At 48.8% G+C, this 25,034-nt stretch overlaps 1 protein-coding gene across 1 annotated transcript in view; it reads right to left on the minus strand.

Annotated features, from left to right (window-relative positions):
- Positions 1-25,034, minus strand: part of LOC118381343 (collagen alpha-1(XI) chain-like) — a 215,317-nt gene that overhangs the window by 40,078 nt on the left and 150,205 nt on the right. Inside the window, exons 38-39 of the mRNA XM_052475964.1 lie at positions 5,856-5,945; positions 2,183-2,236 (exon numbers count right to left, since the gene is read on the minus strand). Of these exons, the coding sequence (XP_052331924.1) occupies positions 2,183-2,236; positions 5,856-5,945 (144 nt within the window). The remainder of the gene's footprint in view (positions 1-2,182; positions 2,237-5,855; positions 5,946-25,034) is intronic.

Consider the following 25,034-nt stretch of genomic DNA (forward strand, 5'->3'; position numbering starts at 1 on the left):
TTGCTGCAGCTGTACATAGTCTATCGGTAAATAGCCCACCCAATTTTACCTACCTCATCCCCATACTGTTTATATTTATTTACTTTTCTGCTCTTTTGCACACCAATATCTCTACCTGTACATGACCATCTGATCATTTATCACTCCAGTGTTAATCTGCAAAATTGTAATTATTCATCTACCTCCTCATGCATTTTGCACACAATGTATATAGCACACAATGTATATAGCCATTACCCAGACTCCGTGCTGGGTAATGGCTGGAAGCCGTTGAAAAGACTGTTTTCTTTATCGCCATGATGTCAGAGAAACTCCCCTTCAAAGAAATTGTATGACTCTGAAAAGTTTCCTACGCAAACGCACACACACACAAACATTCTGTACACACACACACAAACTGTACACACACAGACATACACACACTGTACACACACACACGTTGATTCAGGGACACATCTGAGCAGCCACCTGCTACCCTGAGGGCCAGTCTGTTTCATGGCAGAGATCTCCTCTGACACACACACACACAAACTCTTTGACTAAACTGAACTCCGACCCACCCCCTGGCAAGAAATTGATGAAAGAAAATTTCAAATGACTGCTGTGTGTGTGTGTGTGTGTGTGTGTGTGTGTGTGTGTGTGTGTGTGTGTGTGTGTGTGTGTGTGTGTGTGTGTGTGTGTGTGTGTGTGTGTGTGTGTTTGCGTAGGAAACTTTTCAGAGTCATACAATTTCTTTGAAGGGGAGTTTCTCTGACATCATGGCGATAAAGAAAACAGTCTTTTCAACGGCTTCCAGCCATTACCCAGCACGGAGTCTTTCCTGTCAGACAGAATCTTCCACCATTTAGAACCACCAGAATCAGAACCCTTTCCTTTGTTCAGAACCTCCATTATGTATGCCGTCCATTCTCACGTTGGAACTCTAGAACATGAGAATGCTTCCAATGACACGGAACACTCTCATTTGTTGTCAAACCCTCCTGGTTCCATTATGCATGCTGTGCATCTCCTCTCCTCTCCTCTCCTCTCCTCTCCTCTCCTCTCCTCTCCTCTCCTCTCATTCTCTTCTCTCTTCTCCTCTGGCCTAATCTACCATCTCTCTAACAGTGGTCTGTCGCTTTTAACCAATTATAGAGAGACAGTGTTTATCGCTCTGACTAAATGTCAGACAGTTCAAAGCCGCCTGTCTGTCATGCATACCTCTAAGAGATTCAATTCCCTCCAACTGTAGGAGATTTAACATTCTCACATTCACATTCCCATCATGCATCTTTGGGGAGTCGCTGTGGTAGAGCAGACATCATTGAGGGTTCAAAGAGAAACCAGCCCACTCAGTTACGGAGAATTTTGTATCCTGCTGCTTCTAGCTGACAGACACAAACTAGTGCACCATACGAGTGAGTGAAGTTTGGCAGTGAATTAACAAAACACCCCAACATCCAATCTTGATAAAAACACATTAAAACAGATTTCCAAACACGGTATTCATTACCAATGAATAGGGAGTCAAATGAATGAAATAACAAGCTACCAGGCTATAATCAGACATCATTATGGACCAACCACCTGTCCTGCCTACCAGACTATAATCAGACTTCATTATGGACCAACCACCTGCTCTGCCTACCAGGCTATAATCAGACCTCATTATGGACCAACCACCTGCTCTGCCTACCAGGCTATAATCAGACCTCATTATGGACCAACCACCTGCTCTGCCTACCAGGCTATAATCAGACCTCATTATGGACCAACCACCTATCCTGCCTACCAGACTACCAGGCTATAATCAGACCTCATTATGGACCAACCACCTGCTCTGGCTACCAGACTACCAGGCTATAATCAGACCTCATTATGAACCAACCACCTGTCCTGCCTACCAGACTATAATCAGACTTCATTATGGACCAACCACCTGCTCTGCCTACCAGGCTATAATCAGACCTAATTATGGACCAACCACCTGTCCTGCCTACCAGGCTATAAACAGACCTCATTATGGACCAACCACCTGTCCTGCCTACCAGGCTATAAACAGACCTCATTATGGACCAACCACCTGTCCTGCCTACCAGGCTATAAACAGACCTCATTACCATGTGTTGCTCAGAGCCTCTAAAATAATTTTCTCAATATGGTGGCAGGAGTGACGGGATAACCATGGTAACGCAATACTTACGACGGGGCCTTGGGCACCCTGTGGTCCTTCGCCTCCCTTCAAACCAGCTGGACCCTGGATGGAGAGAACAAGAGAAAAGAGAGAGGAGAGGAGGGTTAGACTGTGTGTGTACATATCTGTGTGTATGAAAGAGAGAGTGTGGCTGAGTAGGTGTGTGTGTGTGTTTGTGTGTGTGAGAGAGAGAGATAGAAAGAGAACGAGAGAGAGAGTATGTGTGGGCAAGGACATCGAGGCCTGCCAAAACCATCCACTATTAGATAAAACACAGTCGTAACTCCTGGTCCCAGCCACATGGTCGTAACTCCTGGTCCCAGCCACATGGTCATAACTCCTGGTCCCAGCCACACGGTCGTAACTCCTAGTCCCAGCCACACGGTCGTAACTCCTGGTCCCAGCCACACGGTCGTAACTCCTGGTCCCGGCCACATGGTCGTAACTCCTGGTCCCAGCCACACGGTCGTAACTCCTGGTCCCAGCCACATGGTCGTAACTCCTGGTCCCAGCCACACGGTCGTAACTCCTGGTCCCAGCCACATGGTCGTAACTCCTGGTCCCGGCCACATGGTCGTAACTCCTAGTCCCGGCCACATGGTCGTAACTCCTGGTCCCAGCCACACGGTCGTAACTCCTGGTCCCAGCCACATGGTCGTAACTCCTGGTCCCAGCCACACAGTCGTAACTCCTGGTCCCAGCCACATGGTCGTAACTCCTGGTCCCGGCCACATGGTCGTAACTCCTAGTCCCAGCCACATGGTCGTAACTCCTGGTCCCGGCCACATGGTCGTAACTCCGGGTCCCAGCCACACGGTCGTAACTCCTGGTCCCAGCCACATGGTCGTAACTCCTAGTCCCGGCCACATGGTCGTAACTCCTAGTCCCAGCCACATGGTCGTAACTCCTAGTCCCAGCCACATGGTCGTAACTCCGGGTCCCAGCCACACGGTCGTAACTCCTAGTCCCAGCCACACGGTCGTAACTCCGGGTCCCAGCCACATGGTCATAACTTCTGGTCCCAACCACACGGTCATAACTCCTGGTCCCAACCACACGGTCATAACTTCTGGTCCCAACCACACGGTCATAACTCCTGGTCCCAACCACACGGTCATAACTCCTTGTCCCAGCCACATGGTCGTAACTCCTGGTCCCAGCCACATGGTCGTAACTCCTGGTCCCAGCCACACAGTCATAATTCCTCGCCGTCATGGTGGTGACACCAGCAGTACTAGTGGTAGAGGTACCATCTGATTCGTGCTGCTGCTGGCCAGAGGCTGGCAAGGCTTTTGGCTTTTGGTCTAATTGGTCATTTACATTTACACACTGAGCCTCAGCCAAGAAAGACAGAGCCAGAGGGCGGTGGAGCGTGTGTGTGTGTGTGTGTGTGTGTGTGTGTGTGTGTGTGTGTGTGTGTGTGTGTGTGTATGGGTGTGTGTGTGTGTGTGAGTGTATGGGTGTGTGTGTGTGTGTGTGTGTGTGTGTGTGTGTGTGTGTGTGTGTGTGTGTGTGTGTGTGTGTGTGTGTGTGTGTGTGTGTGTGTGTGTGTGTGTGTATGTGTGTGTATGGGTGTGTGTGTGTGTGTGAGTGTATGGGTGTGTGTGTGTGTGTGTCTGTGTGTGTGTGTGTGTGTGTGTGTGTGTGTGTGTGTGTGTGTGTGTGTGTGTGTGTGTGTGTGTGTGTGTGTGTGTGTGTGTGTGCGTGCTCTCATCTCTCCCCTGCCACAGTCTACCATTGTGTATTAGAACCCTGGAAGTACCACAAGAGCACTGAAAGTTATTTATTGACCCATAAATCGCTCGTGTGGCTCTCCCTAAAACACCGGGAGGAGAGGAGTATGAGCGTGTGTGTGTGTGTGTGTGTGTGTGAGTGTGTTCAGCCTAGGTAATAGGTCTCTCCGACTCTGTCTGTTAAAGGATCAAGTATGGATGCAACATGTGTGACTACACAAATATGTTGCCTACTTCATACTGAGAGAACGTGTCTATCAACTCTGATTGTTTTAATGTGGCAAACCTATTAGTAAGTCCATTAGAACGAATATCCTCTAACCCAGAGATGACCTAAACAGCTGGTATATATCTAGGGAGGTACCAGTACCACGATCTGCTGGTATATATCTAGGGAGGTACCAGTACCACGATCAGCTGGTATATATCTAGGGAGGTACCAGTACCACGATCAGCTGGTATATATCTAGGGAGGTACCAGTACCACGATCAGCTGGTATATATCTAGGGAGGTACCAGTACCACAATCAGCTCATATATATCTAGGGAGGTACCAGTACCACAATCAACTGGTATATATCTAGGGAGGTACCAGTACCACGATCAGCTGGTATATATCTAGGGAGGTACCAGTACCACGATCAGCTGGTATATATCTAGGGAGGTAACAGTACCACGATCAGCTGGTATATATCTAGGGAGGTACCAGTACCACGATCAGCTGGTATATATCTAGGGAGGTACCAGTACCACGATCAGCTGGTATATATCTAGGGAGGTACCAGTACCACAATCAGCTCGTATATATCTAGGGAGGTACCAGTACCACGATCAGCTGGTATATATCTAGGGAGGTACCAGTACCACGATCTGCTGGTATATATCTAGGGAGGTACCAGTACCACAATCAGCTGGTATATATCTAGGGAGGTACCAGTACCACGATCAGCTGGTATATATCTAGGGAGGTACCAGTACCACGATCAGCTGGTATATATCTAGGGAGGTACCAGTACCACGATCAGCTGGTATATATCTAGGGAGGTACCAGTACCACGATCAGCTGGTATATATCTAGGGAGGTACCAGTACCACGATCAGCTGGTATATATCTAGGGAGGTACCAGTACCACGATCAGCTGGTATATATCTAGAGAGGTACCAGTACCACAATCAGCTCGTATATATCTAGGGAGGTACCAGTACCACGATCAGCTGGTATATATCTAGAGAGGTACCAGTACCACAATCAGCTCGTATATATCTAGGGAGGTACCAGTACCACGATCAGCTGGTATATATCTAGGGAGGTACCAGTACCACAATCAGCTCGTATATATCTAGGGAGGTACCAGTACCACGATCAGCTGGTATATATCTAGGGAGGTACCAGTACCACAATCAGCTGGTATATATCTAGGGAGGTACCAGTACCACGATCAGCTGGTATATATCTAGGGAGGTACCAGTACCACGATCAGCTGGTATATATCTAGGGAGGTACCAGTACCACGATCAGCTGGTATATATCTAGGGAGGTACCAGTACCACAATCAGCTGGTATATATCTAGGGAGGTACCAGTACCACGATCAGCTGGTATATATCTAGGGAGGTACCAGTACCACGATCAGCTGGTATATATCTAGGGAGGTACCAGTACCACGATCAGCTGGTATATATCTAGGGAGGTACCAGTACCACGATCAGCTGGTATATATCTAGGGAGGTACCAGTACCACGATCAGCTGGCAGTAATATGGGATCTGATAACAGTCTCTATAGACTGTATATGTGTTGATAACAGTCTCTATAGACTGTATATGTCCTGATAACAGTCTCTGTATACTGTATATGTCCTGATATCAGTCTTTATATACTGTATATGTGTTGATAACGTGGTGTTTCCATGGAGATTGCTGTATAGATGCAAGGGGAACAGTTCCTTACATTAGCCCCAGGAAGACCTCTCTGTCCAGCGAAGCCCCGGAGCCCGGCTGGGCCAACCTTCCCAGACGTACCCATTGGACCTGGGTCACCCTGGAGGAGAGAGAGAGGAAGACTACATGAGATAGGGTATATCATGATAGACAAAGCCTGTCTATCTCTGTTCTATTCCTGGACCACCCCAGTCTATCTCTGTTCTATTCCTGGACCACCCCAGTCTATCTCTGTTCTATTCCTGGACCACCCCAGTCTATCTCTGTTCTATTCCTGGACCACCCCAGTCTATCTCTGTTCTATTCCTGTACCACCCCAGTCTATCTCTGTTCTATTCCTGGACCACCCCAGTCTATCTCTGTTCTATTCCTGTACCACCCCAGTCTATCTCTGTTCTATTCCTGGACCACCCCAGTCTATCTCTGTTCTATTCCTGGACCACCCCAGTCTATTCCTGGACCACCCCAGTCTATCTCTGTTCTATTCCTGGACCACCCCAGTCTATCTCTGTTCTATTCCTGGATCACCCCAGTCTATTCCTGGACCACCCCAGTCTATCTCTGTTCTATTCCTGGACCACCCCAGTCTATCTCTGTTCTATTCCTGTACCACCCCAGTCTATCTCTGTTCTATTCCTGGACCACCCCAGTCTATCTCTGTTCTATTCCTGGACCACCCCAGTCTATTCCTGGACCACCCCAGTCTATCTCTGTTCTATTCCTGGACCACCCCAGTCTATCTCTGTTCTATTCCTGGACCACCCCAGTCTATCTCTGTTCTATTCCTGGACCACCCCAGTCTATCTCTGTTCTATTCCTGGACCACCCCAGTCTATTCCTGGACCACCCCAGTCTATCTCTGTTCTATTCCTGGACCACCCCAGTCTATTCCTGGACCACCCCAGTCTATCTCTGTTCTATTCCTGGACCACCCCAGTCTATCTCTGTTCTATTCCTGGATCACCCCATTCTATCTCTGTTCTATTCCTGGATAACCCCAGTCTATCTCTGTTCTATTCCTGGATAACCCTAGTCTATCTCTGTTCTATTCCTGGACCACCCCAGTCTATCTCTGTTCTATTCCTGGACCACCCCAGTCTATCTCTGTTCTATTCCTGGACCACCCCAGTCTATCTCTGTTCTATTCCTGGACCACCCCAGTCTATCTCTGTTCTATTCCTGGACCACCCCAGTCTCTATCTCTGTTCTATTCCTGGATCACCCCAGTCTATCTCTGTTCTATTCCTGTACCACCCCAGTCTATTCCTGGACCACCCCAGTCTATCTCTGTTCTATTCCTGGATAACCCCAGTCTATCTCTGTTCTATTCCTGGATAACCCTAGTCTATCTCTGTTCTATTCCTGGACCACCCCAGTCTATCTCTGTTCTATTCCTGGATCACCCCAGTCTATCTCTGTTCTATTCCTGTACCACCCCAGTCTATTCCTGGACCACCCCAGTCTATCTCTGTTCTATTCCTGGATAACCCCAGTCTATCTCTGTTCTATTCCTGGATAACCCTAGTCTATCTCTGTTCTATTCCTGGACCACCCCAGTCTATCTCTGTTCTATTCCTGGATCACCCCAGTCTATTCCTGGACCACCCCAGTCTCTATCTCTGTTCTATTCCTGGACCACCCCAGTCTATCTCTGTTCTATTCCTGGATCACCCCAGTCTCTATCTCTGTTCTATTCCTGTACCACCCCAGTCTATCTCTGTTCTATTCCTGGATCACCCCAGTCTCTATCTCTGTTCTATTCCTGGACCACCCCAGTCTATTCCTGGACCACCCCAGTCTATCTCTGTTCTATTCCTGGACCACCCCAGTATCTATCTCTGTTCTATTCCTGTACCACCCCAGTCTATCTCTGTTCTATTCCTGTACCACCCTAGTCTATCTCTGTTCTATTCCTGTACCACCCTAGTCTATCTCTGTTCTATTCCTGGACCACCCCAGTCTATCTCTGTTCAATTCCTGGACCACCGCAGTCTATCTCTGTTCTATTCCTGGACCACCCCAGTCTATCTCTGTTCTATTCCTGGACCACCCCAGTCTATCTCTGTTCTATTCCTGTACCACCCCAGTCTATCTCTGTTCTATTCCTGGACCACCCCAGTCTATCTCTGTTCTATTCCTGTACCACCCCAGTCTATCTCTGTTCTATTCCTGGACCACCCCAGTCTATCTCTGTTCTATTCCTGGACCACCCCAGTCTATTCCTGGACCACCCCAGTCTATCTCTGTTCTATTCCTGGACCACCCCAGTCTATCTCTGTTCTATTCCTGGATCACCCCAGTCTATTCCTGGACCACCCCAGTCTATCTCTGTTCTATTCCTGGACCACCCCAGTCTATCTCTGTTCTATTCCTGTACCACCCCAGTCTATCTCTGTTCTATTCCTGGACCACCCCAGTCTATCTCTGTTCTATTCCTGCACCACCCCAGTCTATTCCTGGACCACCCCAGTCTATCTCTGTTCTATTCCTGGACCACCCCAGTCTATTTCTGTTCTATTCCAGGACCACCCCAGTCTATCTCTGTTCTATTCCTGGACCACCCCAGTCTATCTGTTCTATTCCTGGACCACCCCAGTCTATTCCTGGACCACCCCAGTCTATCTCTGTTCTATTCCTGGACCACCCCAGTCTATTCCTGGACCACCCCAGTCTATCTCTGTTCTATTCCTGGACCACCCCAGTCTATCTCTGTTCTATTCCTGGATCACCCCATTCTATCTCTGTTCTATTCCTGGATAACCCCAGTCTATCTCTGTTCTATTCCTGGATAACCCTAGTCTATCTCTGTTCTATTCCTGGACCACCCCAGTCTATCTCTGTTCTATTCCTGGACCACCCCAGTCTATCTCTGTTCTATTCCTGGACCACCCCAGTCTATCTCTGTTCTATTCCTGGACCACCCCAGTCTATCTCTGTTCTATTCCTGGACCACCCCAGTCTCTATCTCTGTTCTATTCCTGGATCACCCCAGTCTATCTCTGTTCTATTCCTGTACCACCCCAGTCTATTCCTGGACCACCCCAGTCTATCTCTGTTCTATTCCTGGATAACCCCAGTCTATCTCTGTTCTATTCCTGGATAACCCTAGTCTATCTCTGTTCTATTCCTGGACCACCCCAGTCTATCTCTGTTCTATTCCTGGATCACCCCAGTCTATCTCTGTTCTATTCCTGTACCACCCCAGTCTATTCCTGGACCACCCCAGTCTATCTCTGTTCTATTCCTGGATAACCCCAGTCTATCTCTGTTCTATTCCTGGATAACCCTAGTCTATCTCTGTTCTATTCCTGGACCACCCCAGTCTATCTCTGTTCTATTCCTGGATCACCCCAGTCTATTCCTGGACCACCCCAGTCTCTATCTCTGTTCTATTCCTGGACCACCCCAGTCTATCTCTGTTCTATTCCTGGATCACCCCAGTCTCTATCTCTGTTCTATTCCTGTACCACCCCAGTCTATCTCTGTTCTATTCCTGGATCACCCCAGTCTCTATCTCTGTTCTATTCCTGGACCACCCCAGTCTATTCCTGGACCACCCCAGTCTATCTCTGTTCTATTCCTGGACCACCCCAGTATCTATCTCTGTTCTATTCCTGTACCACCCCAGTCTATCTCTGTTCTATTCCTGTACCACCCTAGTCTATCTCTGTTCTATTCCTGTACCACCCTAGTCTATCTCTGTTCTATTCCTGGACCACCCCAGTCTATCTCTGTTCAATTCCTGGACCACCGCAGTCTATCTCTGTTCTATTCCTGGACCACCCCAGTCTATCTCTGTTCTATTCCTGGACCACCCCAGTCTATTCCTGGACCACCCCAGTCTATCTCTGTTCTATTCCTGGACCACCCCAGTCTATCTCTGTTCTATTCCTGGACCACCCCAGTCTATCTCTGTTCTATTCCTGGACCACCCCAGTCTATCTCTGTTCTATTCCTGGACCACCCCAGTCTATCTCTGTTCTATTCCTGGATCACCCCAGTCTATCTCTGTTCTATTCCTGGACCACCCCAGTCTATCTCTGTTCTATTCCTGGACCACCCCAGTCTATCTCTGTTCTATTCCTGGACCACCCCAGTCTATCTCTGTTCTATTCCTGTACCACCCCAGTCTATCTCTGTTCTATTCCTGGACCACCCCAGTCTATTCCTGGACCACCCCAGTCTATTCCTGGACCACCCCAGTCTATCTCTGTTCTATTCCTGTACCACCCCAGTCTATCTCTGTTCTATTCCTGTACCACCCTAATCTATCTCTGTTCTATTCCTGTACCACCCTAGTCTATCTCTGTTCTATTCCTGGACCACCCCAGTCTATCTCTGTTCTATTCCTGGACCACCGCAGTCTATCTCTGTTCTATTCCTGGACCACCCCAGTCTATCTCTGTTCTATTCCTGTACCACCCCAGTATATCTCTGTTCTATTCCTGGACCACCCCAGTATATCTCTGTTCTATTCCTGTACCACCCCAGTCTATCTCTGTTCTATTCCTGTACCACCCCAGTCTATCTCTGTTCTATTCCTGGACCACCCCAGTCTATTCCTGGACCACCCCAGTCTATTCCTGGACCACCCCAGTCTATCTCTGTTCTATTCCTGTACCACCCCAGTCTATCTCTGTTCTATTCCTGTACCACCCTAATCTATCTCTGTTCTATTCCTGTACCACCCTAGTCTATCTCTGTTCTATTCCTGGACCACCCCAGTCTATCTCTGTTCTATTCCTGGACCACCGCAGTCTATCTCTGTTCTATTCCTGGACCACCCCAGTCTATCTCTGTTCTATTCCTGTACCACCCCAGTATATCTCTGTTCTATTCCTGGACCACCCCAGTCTATCTCTGTTCTATTCCTGGATCACCCCAGTCTATCTCTGTTCTATTCCTGTACCACCCTAGTCTATCTCTGTTCTATTCCTGGACCACCCCAGTCTATCTCTGTTCTATTCCTGGACCACCGCAGTCTATCTCTGTTCTATTCCTGGACCACCCCAGTCTATCTCTGTTCTATTCCTGGACCACCCCAGTCTATCTCTGTTCTATTCCTGGACCACCCCAGTCTATTCCTGTTCTATTCCTGGACCACCCCAGTCTATCTCTGTTCTATTCCTGGACCACCCCAGTCTATCTCTGTTCTATTCCTGGATCACCCCAGTCTATCTCTGTTCTATTCCTGGATCACCCCAGTCTATTCCTGGACCACCCCAGTCTATTCCTGGACCACCCTAGTCTATCTCTGTTCTATTCCTGTACCACCCCAGTCTATCTCTGTTCTATTCCTGGACCACCCCAGTCTATCTCTGTTCTATTCCTGGATCACCCCAGTCTATCTCTGTTCTATTCCTGGACCACCCCAGTCTATCTCTGTTCTATTCCTGTACCACCCCAGTCTATCTCTGTTCTATTCCTGGATCACCCCAGTCTATTCCTGGACCACCCCAGTCTATCTCTGTTCTATTCCTGTACCACCCCAGTCTATCTCTGTTCTATTCCTGGACCACCCCAGTCTATCTCTGTTCTATTCCTGGACCACCCCAGTCTATTCCTGGACCACCCCAGTCTATTCCTGGACCACCCCAGTCTATCTCTGTTCTATTCCTATACCACCCAAGTCTATTCCTGTACCACCCCAGTATCTATCTCTGTTCTATTCCTGGACCACCCCAGTCTATTCCTGGATCACCCCAGTCTATCTCTGTTCTATTCCTGGATCACCCCAGTCTATCTCTGTTCTATTCCTGGACCACCCCAGTCTATTCCTGGACCACCCCAGTCTATCTCTGTTCTATTCCTGGACCACCCCAGTCTCTATCTCTGTTCTATTCCTGGACCACCCCAGTCTATTCCTGGACCACCCCAGTCTATCTCTGTTCTATTCCTGGATCACCCCAGTCTATTCCTGGACCACCCCAGTCTCTATCTCTGTTCTATTCCTGGACCACCCCAGTCTATCTCTGTTCTATTCCTGGATCACCCCAGTCTCTATCTCTGTTCTATTCCTGTACCACCCCAGTCTATCTCTGTTCTATTCCTGGATCACCCCAGTCTCTATCTCTGTTCTATTCCTGGACCACCCCAGTCTATTCCTGGACCACCCCAGTCTATCTCTGTTCTATTCCTGGATCACCCCAGTCTCTATCTCTGTTCTATTCCTGGACCACCCCAGTCTATCTCTGTTCTATTCCTGGACCACCCCAGTATCTATCTCTGTTCTATTCCTGTACCACCCCAGTCTATCTCTGTTCTATTCCTGTACCACCCTAGTCTATCTCTGTTCTATTCCTGTACCACCCTAGTCTATCTCTGTTCTATTCCTGGACCACCCCAGTCTATCTCTGTTCAATTCCTGGACCACCGCAGTCTATCTCTGTTCTATTCCTGGACCACCCCAGTCTATCTCTGTTCTATTCCTGGACCACCCCAGTCTATCTCTGTTCTATTCCTGGACCACCCCAGTCTATCTCTGTTCTATTCCTGGATCACCCCAGTCTATCTCTGTTCTATTCCTGGACCACCCCAGTCTATCTCTGTTCTATTCCTGGATCACCCCAGTCTATTCCTGGACCACCCCAGTCTATCTCTGTTCTATTCCTGGACCACCCCAGTCTATCTCTGTTCTATTCCTGGACCACCCCAGTCTATCTCTGTTCTATTCCTGGACCACCCCAGTCTATTCCTGGACCACCCCAGTCTATCTCTGTTCTATTCCTGGACCACCCCAGTCTATCTCTGTTCTATTCCTGGACCACCCCAGTCTCTATCTCTGTTCTATTCCTGGACCACCCCAGTCTATTCCTGGACCACCCCAGTCTATCTCTGTTCTATTCCTGGACCACCCCAGTCTATCTCTGTTCTATTCCTGGACCACCCCAGTCTATTCCTGGACCACCCCAGTCTATCTCTGTTCTATTCCTGGATCACCCCAGTCTATCTCTGTTCTATTCCTGGATCACCCCAGTCTATCTCTGTTCTATTCCTGGACCACCCCAGTCTATTCCTGGACCACCCTAGTCTATCTCTGTTCTATTCCTGTACCACCCCAGTCTATCTCTGTTCTATTCCTGGACCACCCCAGTCTATCTCTGTTCTATTCCTGTACCACCCCAGTCTATCTCTGTTCTATTCCTGGATCACCCCAGTCTATTCCTGGACCACCCCAGTCTATCTCTGTTCTATTCCTGTACCACCCCAGTCTATCTCTGTTCTATTCCTGGACCACCCCAGTCTATCTCTGTTCTATTCCTGGACCACCCCAGTCTATTCCTGGACCACCCCAGTCTATTCCTGGACCACCCCAGTCTATCTCTGTTCTATTCCTATACCACCCAAGTCTATTCCTGTACCACCCCAGTATCTATCTCTGTTCTATTCCTGGACCACCCCAGTCTATTCCTGGATCACCCCAGTCTATCTCTGTTCTATTCCTGGATCACCCCAGTCTATCTCTGTTCTATTCCTGGACCACCCCAGTCTATTCCTGGACCACCCCAGTCTATCTCTGTTCTATTCCTGGACCACCCCAGTCTCTATCTCTGTTCTATTCCTGGACCACCCCAGTCTATTCCTGGACCACCCCAGTCTATCTCTGTTCTATTCCTGGATCACCCCAGTCTATTCCTGGACCACCCCAGTCTCTATCTCTGTTCTATTCCTGGACCACCCCAGTCTATCTCTGTTCTATTCCTGGATCACCCCAGTCTCTATCTCTGTTCTATTCCTGTACCACCCCAGTCTATCTCTGTTCTATTCCTGGATCACCCCAGTCTCTATCTCTGTTCTATTCCTGGACCACCCCAGTCTATTCCTGGACCACCCCAGTCTATCTCTGTTCTATTCCTGGATCACCCCAGTCTCTATCTCTGTTCTATTCCTGGACCACCCCAGTCTATCTCTGTTCTATTCCTGGACCACCCCAGTATCTATCTCTGTTCTATTCCTGTACCACCCCAGTCTATCTCTGTTCTATTCCTGTACCACCCTAGTCTATCTCTGTTCTATTCCTGTACCACCCTAGTCTATCTCTGTTCTATTCCTGGACCACCCCAGTCTATCTCTGTTCAATTCCTGGACCACCGCAGTCTATCTCTGTTCTATTCCTGGACCACCCCAGTCTATCTCTGTTCTATTCCTGGACCACCCCAGTCTATCTCTGTTCTATTCCTGGACCACCCCAGTCTATCTCTGTTCTATTCCTGGATCACCCCAGTCTATCTCTGTTCTATTCCTGGACCACCCCAGTCTATCTCTGTTCTATTCCTGGATCACCCCAGTCTATTCCTGGACCACCCCAGTCTATCTCTGTTCTATTCCTGGACCACCCCAGTCTATCTCTGTTCTATTCCAGGACCACCCCAGTCTATCTCTGTTCTATTCCTGGACCACCCCAGTCTATCTCTGTTCTATTCCTGGATCACCCCAGTCTATCTCTGTTCTATTCCTGGACCACCCCAGTCTATCTCTGTTCTATTCCTGGACCACCCCAGTCTCTATCTCTGTTCTATTCCTGGACCACCCCAGTCTATTCCTGGACCACCCCAGTCTATCTCTGTTCTATTCCTGGACCACCCCAGTCTATCTCTGTTCTATTCCTGGACCACCCCAGTCTATTCCTGGACCACCCCAGTCTATCTCTGTTCTATTCCTGGATCACCCCAGTCTATCTCTGTTCTATTCCTGTACCACCCTAATCTATCTCTGTTCTATTCCTGTACCACCCTAGTCTATCTCTGTTCTATTCCTGGACCACCCCAGTCTATCTCTGTTCTATTCCTGGACCACCGCAGTCTATCTCTGTTCTATTCCTGGATCACCCCAGTCTATCTCTGTTCTATTCCTGTACCACCCTAATCTATCTCTGTTCTATTCCTGTACCACCCTAGTCTATCTCTGTTCTATTCCTGGACCACCCCAGTCTATCTCTGTTCTATTCCTGGACCACCGCAGTCTATCTCTGTTCTATTCCTGGACCACCCCAGTCTATCTCTGTTCTATTCCTGGACCACCCCAGTCTATCCCTGTTCTATTCCTGGACCACCCCAGTCTATTCCTGGACCACCCCAGTCTATCTCTGTTCTATTCCTGGACCACCCCAGTCTATCTCTGTTCTATTCCTGGACCACCCCAGTCTATCTCTGTTCTATTCCTGGACCACCCCAGTCTATCTCTGTTCTATTCCTGGACCACCCCAGTCTATTCCTGGACCACCCCAGTCTATTCCTGGACCACCCCAGTCTATCTCTGTTCTATTCCTGGATCACCCCAGTCTATCTCTGTTCTATTCCAGGACCACCCCAGTCTATCTCTGTTCTATTCCTGTACCACCCCAGTCTATCTCTGTTCTATTCCTGTACCACCCCAGTCTATCTCTGTTCTATTCCTGGACCACCCCAGTCTATCTCTGTTCTATTCCTGGATCACCCCAGTCTATCTCTGTTCTATTCCTGGACCACCCCAGTCTATCTCTGTTCTATTCCTGGACCACCCCAGTCTATCTCTGTTCTATTCCTGTACCACCCCAGTCTATCTCTGTTCTATTCCTGGATCACCCCAGTCTATTCCTGGACCACCCCAGTCTATCTCTGTTCTATTCCTGTACCACCCCAGTCTATCTCTGTTCTATTCCTGGACCACCCCAGTCTATCTCTGTTCTATTCCTGGACCACCCCAGTCTATTCCTGGACCACCCCAGTCTATTCCTGGACCACCCCAGTCTATCTCTGTTCTATTCCTATACCACCCAAGTCTATTCCTGTACCACCCCAGTATCTATCTCTGTTCTATTCCTGGACCACCCCAGTCTATCTCTGTTCTATTCCTGGACCATCCCAGTCTATTCCTGGACCACCCCAGTCTATCTCTGTTCTATTCCTGGATCACCCCAGTCTATCTCTGTTCTATTCCTGGACCATCCCAGTCTATTCCTGGACCACCCCAGTCTATCTCTGTTCTATTCCTGGATCACCCCAGTCTATTCCTGGACCACCCCAGTCTATTCCTGGACCACCCCAGTCTATCTCTGTTCTATTCCTGGACCACCCCAGTCTCTATCTCTGTTCTATTCCTGGACCACCCCAGTCTATTCCTGGACCACCCCAGTCTATCTCTGTTCTATTCCTGGATCACCCCAGTCTATTCCTGGACCACCCCAGTCTATTCCTGGACCACCCCAGTCTATCTCTGTTCTATTCCTGGACCACCCCAGTCTATTCCTGGACCACCCCAGTCTATCTCTGTTCTATTCCTGGATCACCCCAGTCTATCTCTGTTCTATTCCTGGACCACCCCAGTCTATCTCTGTTCTATTCCTGGATCACCCCAGTCTATTCCTGGACCACCCCAGTCTATTCCTGGACCACCCCAGTCTATCTCTGTTCTATTCCTGGATCACCCCAGTCTCTATCTCTGTTCTATTCCTGGACCACCCCAGTCTATCTCTGTTCTATTCCTGGACCACCCCAGTCTATTCCTGGACCACCCCAGTCTATCTCTGTTCTATTCCTGGACCACCCCAGTCTATCTCTGTTCTATTCCTGGACCACCCCAGTCTATCTCTGTTCTATTCCTGGACCACCCCAGTCTATCTCTGTTCTATTCCTGGACCACCCCAGTCTATCTCTGTTCTATTCCTGGACCACCCCAGTCTATCTCTGTTCTATTCCTGGACCACCCCAGTCTATCTCTGTTCTATTCCTGGATCACCCCAGTCTATCTCTGTTCTATTCCTGGACCACCCCAGTCTATCTCTGTTCTATTCCTATACCACCCAAGTCTATTCCTGTACCACCCCAGTATCTATCTCTGTTCTATTCCTGGACCACCCCAGTCTATTCCTGGATCACCCCAGTCTATCTCTGTTCTATTCCTGGACCACCCCAGTCTATCTCTGTTCTATTCCTGGACCACCCCAGTCTATCTCTGTTCTATTCCTGGACCACCCCAGTCTATCTCTGTTCTATTCCTGGATCACCCCAGTCTATCTCTGTTCTATTCCTGGACCACCCCAGTCTATCTCTGTTCTATTCCTGGACCACCCCAGTCTATTCCTGGACCACCCCAGTCTATCTCTGTTCTATTCCTGGATCACCCCAGTCTATCTCTGTTCTATTCCTGGATCACCCCAGTCTATTCCTGGACCACCCCAGTCTATTCCTGGACCACCCCAGTCTATCTCTGTTCTATTCCTGGATCACCCCAGTCTCTATCTCTGTTCTATTCCTGGACCACCCCAGTCTATCTCTGTTCTATTCCTGGACCACCCCAGTCTATTCCTGGACCACCCCAGTCTATCTCTGTTCTATTCCTGGACCACCCCAGTCTATCTCTGTTCTATTCCTGGACCACCCCAGTCTATCTCTGTTCTATTCCTGGACCACCCCAGTCTATCTCTGTTCTATTCCTGGACCACCCCAGTCTATCTCTGTTCTATTCCTGGACCACCCCAGTCTATCTCTGTTCTATTCCTGGATCACCCCAGTCTATCTCTGTTCTATTCCTGGACCACCCCAGTCTATCTCTGTTCTATTCCTGGACCACCCCAGTCTATCTCTGTTCTATTCCAGGACCACCCCAGTCTATCTCTGTTCTATTCCTGGACCACCCCAGTCTATCTCTGTTCTATTCCTGGATCACCCCAGTCTATCTCTGTTCTATTCCTGTACCACCCCAGTCTATCTCTGTTCTATTCCTGGATCACCCCAGTCTATCTCTGTTCTATTCCTGGACCACCCCAGTCTATCTCTGTTCTATTCCTGGACCACCCCAGTCTATCTCTGTTCTATTCCTGGATCACCCCAGTCTATTCCTGGACCACCCCAGTCTATCTCTGTTCTATTCCTGGACCACCCCAGTCTATCTCTGTTCTATTCCTGGACCACACCAGTCTATCTCTGTTCTATTCCTGGACCACCCCAGTCTATCTCTGTTCTATTCCTGGACCACCCCAGTCTATTCCTGGACCACCCCAGTCTATCTCTGTTCTATTCCTGGACCACCCCAGTCTATTCCTGGACCACCCCAGTCTATCTCTGTTCTATTCCTGGACCACCCCAGTCTATCTCTGTTCTATTCCTGGACCACCCCAGTCTATTCCTGGACCACCCCAGTCTATCTCTGTTCTATTCCTGGACCACCCCAGTCTATTCCTGGACCACCCCAGTCTATCTCTGTTCTATTCCTGGACCACCCCAGTCTATTCCTGGACCACCCCAGTCTATCTCTGTTCTATTCCTGGACCACCCCAGTCTATTCCTGTACCACCCCAGTCTATTCCTGGACCACCCCAGTCTATCTCTGTTCTATTCCTGGACCACCCCAGTCTATTCCTGTACCACCCCAGTCTATTCCTGGATCACCCCAGTCTATCTCTGTTCTATTCCTGGACCACCCCAGTCTATTCCTGGACCACCCCAGTCTATTCCTGTTCTATTCCTGGACCACCCCAGTCTATCTCTGTTCTATTCCTGGACCACCCCAGTCTATCTCTGTTCTATTCCTGGACCACCCCAGTATCTATCTCTGTTCTATTCCTGGACCACCCCAGTCTATCTCTGTTCTATTCCTGGATAACCCCAGTCTATCTCTGTTCTATTCCTGGACCACCCCAGTCTATCTCTGTTCTATTCCTGGACCACCCCAGTCTATTCCTGGATCACCCCAGTCTATTCCTGGACCACCCCAGTCTATCTCTGTTCTATTCCTGGACCACCCCAGTCTATTCCTGTACCACCCCAGTCTATTCCTGGATCACCCCAGTCTATCTCTGTTCTATTCCTGGACCACCCCAGTCTATCTCTGTTCTATTCCTGGACCACCCCAGTCTATTCCTGGACCACCCCAGTCTATCTCTGTTCTATTCCTGGACCACCCCAGTCTATCTCTGTTCTATTCCTGGACCACCCCAGTCTATCTCTGTTCTATTCCTGGACCACCCCAGTCTATTCCTGGACCACCCCAGTCTATCTCTGTTCTATTCCTGGACCACCCCAGTCTATCTCTGTTCTATTCCTGGACCACCCCAGTCTCTATCTCTGTTCTATTCCTGGACCACCCCAGTCTATCTCTGTTCTATTCCTGGACCACCCCAGTCTATCTCTGTTCTATTCCTGGACCACCCCAGTCTATCTCTGTTCTATTCCTGTACCACCCCAGTCTATCTCTGTTCTATTCCTGTACCACCCCAGTCTATCTCTGTTCTATTCCTGGACCACCCCAGTCTATCTCTGTTCTATTCCTGGACCACCCCAGTCTATCTCTGTTCTATTCCTGGACCACCCCAGTCTATCTCTGTTCTATTCCTGGACCACCCCAGTCTATCTCTGTTCTATTCCTGTACCACCCCAGTCTATCTCTGTTCTATTCCTGTACCACCCCAGTCTATCTCTGTTCTATTCCTGGATCACCCCAGTCTATCTCTGTTCTATTCCTGTACCACCCCAGTCTATCTCTGTTCTATTCCTGGACCACCCCAGTCTATCTCTGTTCTATTCCTGGACCACCCCAGTCTATTCCTGGACCACCCCAGTCTATCTCTGTTCTATTCCTGGATCACCCCAGTCTATCTCTGTTCTATTCCTGGATCACCCCAGTCTATCCCTGTTCTATTCCTGGACCACCCCAGTCTATCTCTGTTCTATTCCTGGACCACCCCAGTCTATCTCTGTTCTATTCCTGGATCACCCCAGTCTCTATCTCTGTTCTATTCCTGGACCACCCCAGTATCTATCTCTGTTCTATTCCTGGACCACCCCAGTCTATTCCTGTACCACCCCAGTCTATCTCCTGTTCTATCTCTGTTCCTGGACCACCCCAGTCTATCTCTGTTCTATTACTGGACCAACCCAGTCTATCTCTGTTCTATTCCTGGACCACCCCAGTCTCTATCTATGTTCTATTCCTGGATCACCCCAGTCTCTATCTCTGTTCTATTCCTGGACCACCCAAGTCTATTCCTGTACCACCCCAGTCTCTATCTCTGTTCTATTCCTGGACCACCCCAGTCTCTATCTCTGTTCTATTCCTGTACCACCCCAGTCTATTCCTGGACCACCCCAGTCTATCTCTGTTCTATTCCTGGACCACCCCAGTCTATCTCTGTTCTATTCCTGGACCACCCCAGTCTATCTCTGTTCTATTCCTGGACCACCCCAGTCTATCTCTGTTCTATTCCTGGATCACCCCAGTCTCTATCTCTGTTCTATTCCTGTACCACCCCAGTCTCTATCTCTGTTCTATTCCTGTACCACCCCAGTCTCTATCTCTGTTCTATTCCTGTACCACCCCAGTCTATTCCTGTACCACCCCAGTCTATTCCTGGATCACCCCAGTCTCTATCTCTGTTCTATTCCTGGACCACCCCAGTCTATTCCTGGACCACCCCAGTCTATCTCTGTTCTATTCCTGGACCACCCCAGTCTATCTCTGTTCTATTCCTGGATCACCCCAGTCTATCTCTGTTCTATTCCTGGACCACCCCAGTCTATCTCTGTTCTATTCCTGGATCACCCCTGTCTATCTCTGTTCTATTCCTGGACCACCCCAGTCTATCTCTGTTCTATACCTGGACCACCCCAGTCTATCTCTGTTCTATTCCTGGACCACCCCAGTCTATCTCTGTTCTATTCCTGTACCACCCCAGTCTATCTCTGTTCTATTCCTGGATCACCCCAGTCTATCTCTGTTCTATTCCTGGACCACCCCAGTCTATCTCTGTTCTATTCCTGGATAACCCCAGTCTATCTCTGTTCTATTCCTGGACCACCCCAGTCTATCTCTGTTCTATTCCTGGACCACCCCAGTCTATCTCTGTTCTATTCCTGGATAACCCCAGTCTATCTCTGTTCTATTCCTGGACCACCCCAGTCTATCTCTGTTCTATTCCTGGATAACCCCAGTCTATCTCTGTTCTATTCCTGGACCACCCCAGTCTATCTCTGTTCTATTCCTGGACCACCCCAGTCTATCTCTGTTCTATTCCTGTACCACCCCAGTCTATCTCTGTTCTATACCTGGACCACCCCAGTCTATCTCTGTTCTATTCCTGTACCACCCCAGTCTATCTCTGTTCTATTCCTGGACCACCCCAGTATCTATCTCTGTTCTATTCCTGGATCACCGCAGTCTATCTCTGTTCTATACCTGGACCACCCCAGTCTATCTCTGTTCTATTCCTGTACCACCCCAGTCTATCTCTGTTCTATTCCTGGACCACCCCAGTATCTATCTCTGTTCTATTCCTGGATCACCCCAGTCTATCTCTGTTCTATACCTGGACCACCCCAGTCTATCTCTGTTCTATTCCTGGACCATCCCAGTCTATCTCTGTTCTATTCCTGGACCACCCCAGTCTATCTCTGTTCTATTCCTGTACCACCCCAGTATCTATCTCTGTTCTATTCCTGGACCACCCCAGTATCTATCTCTGTTCTATTCCTGGATCACCGCAGTCTATTCCTGGATCACCCCAGTATCTATCCCTGTTCTATTCCTGGACCACCCCAGTCTATCTCTGTTCTATTCCTGGACCACCCCAGTCTATCTCTGTTCTATTCCTGGACCACCCCAGTCTCTATCTCTGTTCTATTCCTGGACCACCCCAGTCTCTATCTCTGTTATATTCCTGTACCACCCCAGTCTCTATCTCTGTTCTATTCCTGGACCACCGCAGTCTATTCCTGGATCACCCCAGTATCTATCCCTGTTCTATTCCTGGACCACCCCAGTCTATCTCTGTTCTATTCCTGGACCACCCCAGTCTATCTCTGTTCTATTCCTGGATCACCCCAGTCTATCCCTGTTCTATTCCTGGACCACCCCAGTCTATCTCTGTTCTATTCCTGGACCACCCCAGTCTATCTCTGTTCTATTCCTGGATCACCCCAGTCTCTATCTCTGTTCTATTCCTGGACCACCCCAGTATCTATCTCTGTTCTATTCCTGGACCACCCCAGTCTATTCCTGTACCACCCCAGTCTATCTCTGTTCTATTCCTGGACCACCCCAGTCTATCTCTGTTCTATTCCTGGACCAACCCAGTCTATCTCTGTTCTATTCCTGGACCACCCCAGTCTCTATCTATGTTCTATTCCTGGATCACCCCAGTCTCTATCTCTGTTCTATTCCTGGACCACCCAAGTCTATTCCTGTACCACCCCAGTCTCTATCTCTGTTCTATTCCTGGACCACCCCAGTCTCTATCTCTGTTCTATTCCTGTACCACCCCAGTCTATTCCTGGACCACCCCAGTCTATCTCTGTTCTATTCCTGGACCACCCCAGTCTATCTCTGTTCTATTCCTGGACCACCCCAGTCTATCTCTGTTCTATTCCTGGACCACCCCAGTCTATCTCTGTTCTATTCCTGGATCACCCCAGTCTCTATCTCTGTTCTATTCCTGTACCACCCCAGTCTCTATCTCTGTTCTATTCCTGTACCACCCCAGTCTCTATCTCTGTTCTATTCCTGTACCACCCCAGTCTATTCCTGGACCACCCCAGTCTATCTCTGTTCTATTCCTGGATCACCCCAGTCTCTATCTCTGTTCTATTCCTGTACCACCCCAGTCTCTATCTCTGTTCTATTCCTGTACCACCCCAGTCTCTATCTCTGTTCTATTCCTGTACCACCCCAGTCTATTCCTGGACCACCCCAGTCTATCTCTGTTCTATTCCTGGACCACCCCAGTCTATCTCTGTTCTATTCCTGTACCACCCCAGTCTATCTCTGTTCTATTCCTGTACCACCCCAGTCTATCTCTGTTCTATTCCTGTACCACCCTAGTCTATCTCTGTTCTATTCCTGGACCACCCCAGTCTATCTCTGTTCTATTCCTGGACCACCCCAGTCTATCTCTGTCCTATTCCTGGACCACCCCAGTCTATCTCTGTTCTATTCCTGTACCACCCCAGTCTATCTCTGTTCTATTCCTGGACCACCCCAGTCTATCTCTGTTCTATTCCTGTACCACCCCAGTCTATCTCTGTTCTATTCCTGGACCACCCCAGTCTATCTCTGTTCTATTCCTGGACCACCCCAGTCTATCTCTGTTCTATTCCTGGATCACCCCAGTCTATTCCTGGACCACCCCAGTCTATCTCTGTTCTATTCCTGTACCACCCCAGTCTATCTCTGTTCTATTCCTGGATCACCCCAGTCTATCTCTGTTCTATTCCTGGACCACCCCAGTCTATCTCTGTTCTATTCCTGGACCACCCCAGTCTATCTCTGTTCTATTCCTGGACCACCCCAGTCTATCTCTGTTCTATTCCTGGACCACCCCAGTCTATCTCTGTTCTATTCCTGGACCACCCCAGTCTATCTCTGTTCTATTCCTATACCACCCAAGTCTATTCCTGGACCACCCCAGTATCTATCTCTGTTCTATTCCTGGACCACCCCAGTCTATTCCTGGACCACCCCAGTATCTATCCCTGTTCTATTCCTGTACCACCCCAGTATCTATCTCTGTTCTATTCCTGGACCACCGCAGTCTATTCCTGGATCACCCCAGTCTATCTCTGTTCTATTCCTGGACCACCCCAGTCTATCTCTGTTCTATTCCTGTACCACCCCAGTCTATCTCTGTTCTATTCCTGGACCACCCCAGTCTATCTCTGTTCTATTCCTGGACCACCCCAGTCTATCTCTGTTCTATTCCTGGACCACCCCAGTCTATCTCTGTTCTATTCCTGGACCACCCCAGTCTATCTCTGTTCTATTCCTGTACCACCCCAGTCTATCTCTGTTCTATTCCTGGATCACCCCAGTCTATTCCTGGACCACCCCAGTCTATCTCTGTTCTATTCCTGTACCACCCCAGTCTATCTCTGTTCTATTCCTGGACCACCCCAGTCTATCTCTGTTCTATTCCTGTACCACCCCAGTCTATCTCTGTTCTATTCCTGGACCACCCCAGTCTATCTCTGTTCTATTCCTGGACCACCCCAGTCTATCTCTGTTCTATTCCTGGACCACCCCAGTCTATCTCTGTTCTATTCCTGTACCACCCCAGTCTATCTCTGTTCTATTCCTGGACCACCCCAGTCTATCTCTGTTCTATTCCTGGATCACCCTAGTCTATCTCTGTTCTATTCCTGGACCACCCCAGTCTATCTCTGTTCTATTCCTGGACCACCCCAGTCTATCTCTGTTCTATTCCTGGACCACCCCAGTCTATCTCTGTTCTATTCCTGGACCACCCCAGTCTATCTCTGTTCTATTCCTGTACCACCCCAGTCTATCTCTGTTCTATTCCTGGACCACCCCAGTCTATCTCTGTTCTATTCCTGGACCACCCCAGTCTATCTCTGTTCTATTCCTGGACCACCCCAGTCTATCTCTGTTCTATTCCTGGACCACCCCAGTCTATCTCTGTTCTATTCCTGGACCACCCCAGTCTATCTCTGTTCTATTCCTGGACCATAATGGTGTTTGTTCTTCACTGGTTGCCCTGTTCTTGTGGCAACAGGTCACACATTTTGCTGCTGTGATGGCACACTGTGGTATTTCACCCAGTAGATATGGGAGTTAACCAAAATTGGGTTTGTTTTTAGAATTCTATTTGTGCCTGTGTAATCTGAGGGAAATATGTGTCTCTAATATGGTCATACATTGGGCAGGAGGTTAGGAAGTGCAGCTCAGTTTCCACCTCATTTTGTGGGCTGTGTGCACATAGCCTGTTTTCTCCTGAGAGCCAGGTCTATCTGCGGCGGCCTTTCTCAATAGCAAGGCTATGCTCACTGAGTCTGTACATAATCAAAGCTTTCCTTAAGTTTGGGTCATTCACAGTGGTCAGGTATTCTACCACTGTGTACTCTCTGTTTAGGGCCAAATAGCATTCTAGTTTGGTCTGTTTTTAATTCTTTCCAATGTGTCAAGTAATTCTCTTTTCTATTCTCATGATTTGGTTGGGTCTAATTGTGCTGCTGTCCTGGGGCTCTGGGGGGTGTGTTTGTGTGCCCAGGACCAGCTTGCTTAGGGGACTCTTCTCCAGGTTCATCTCTCTGTAGGTGATGGCTTTGTTATGGAAGGTTTGGGAATCACTTCCTTTTAGGTGGTTGTAGAATTGAACCTCCACACATGTCATTTATCTCTTACTTTGCACTCAGAACATCCTAAGATTCTGTTTCACCTACTCCACCTACTTCACCTACTCCACCTACTCCACCTACTTCACCTA

Source organism: Oncorhynchus keta, chromosome 23 (assembly GCF_023373465.1).
Source record: "Oncorhynchus keta strain PuntledgeMale-10-30-2019 chromosome 23, Oket_V2, whole genome shotgun sequence".
Lineage (NCBI taxonomy): Eukaryota > Metazoa > Chordata > Actinopteri > Salmoniformes > Salmonidae > Oncorhynchus > Oncorhynchus keta.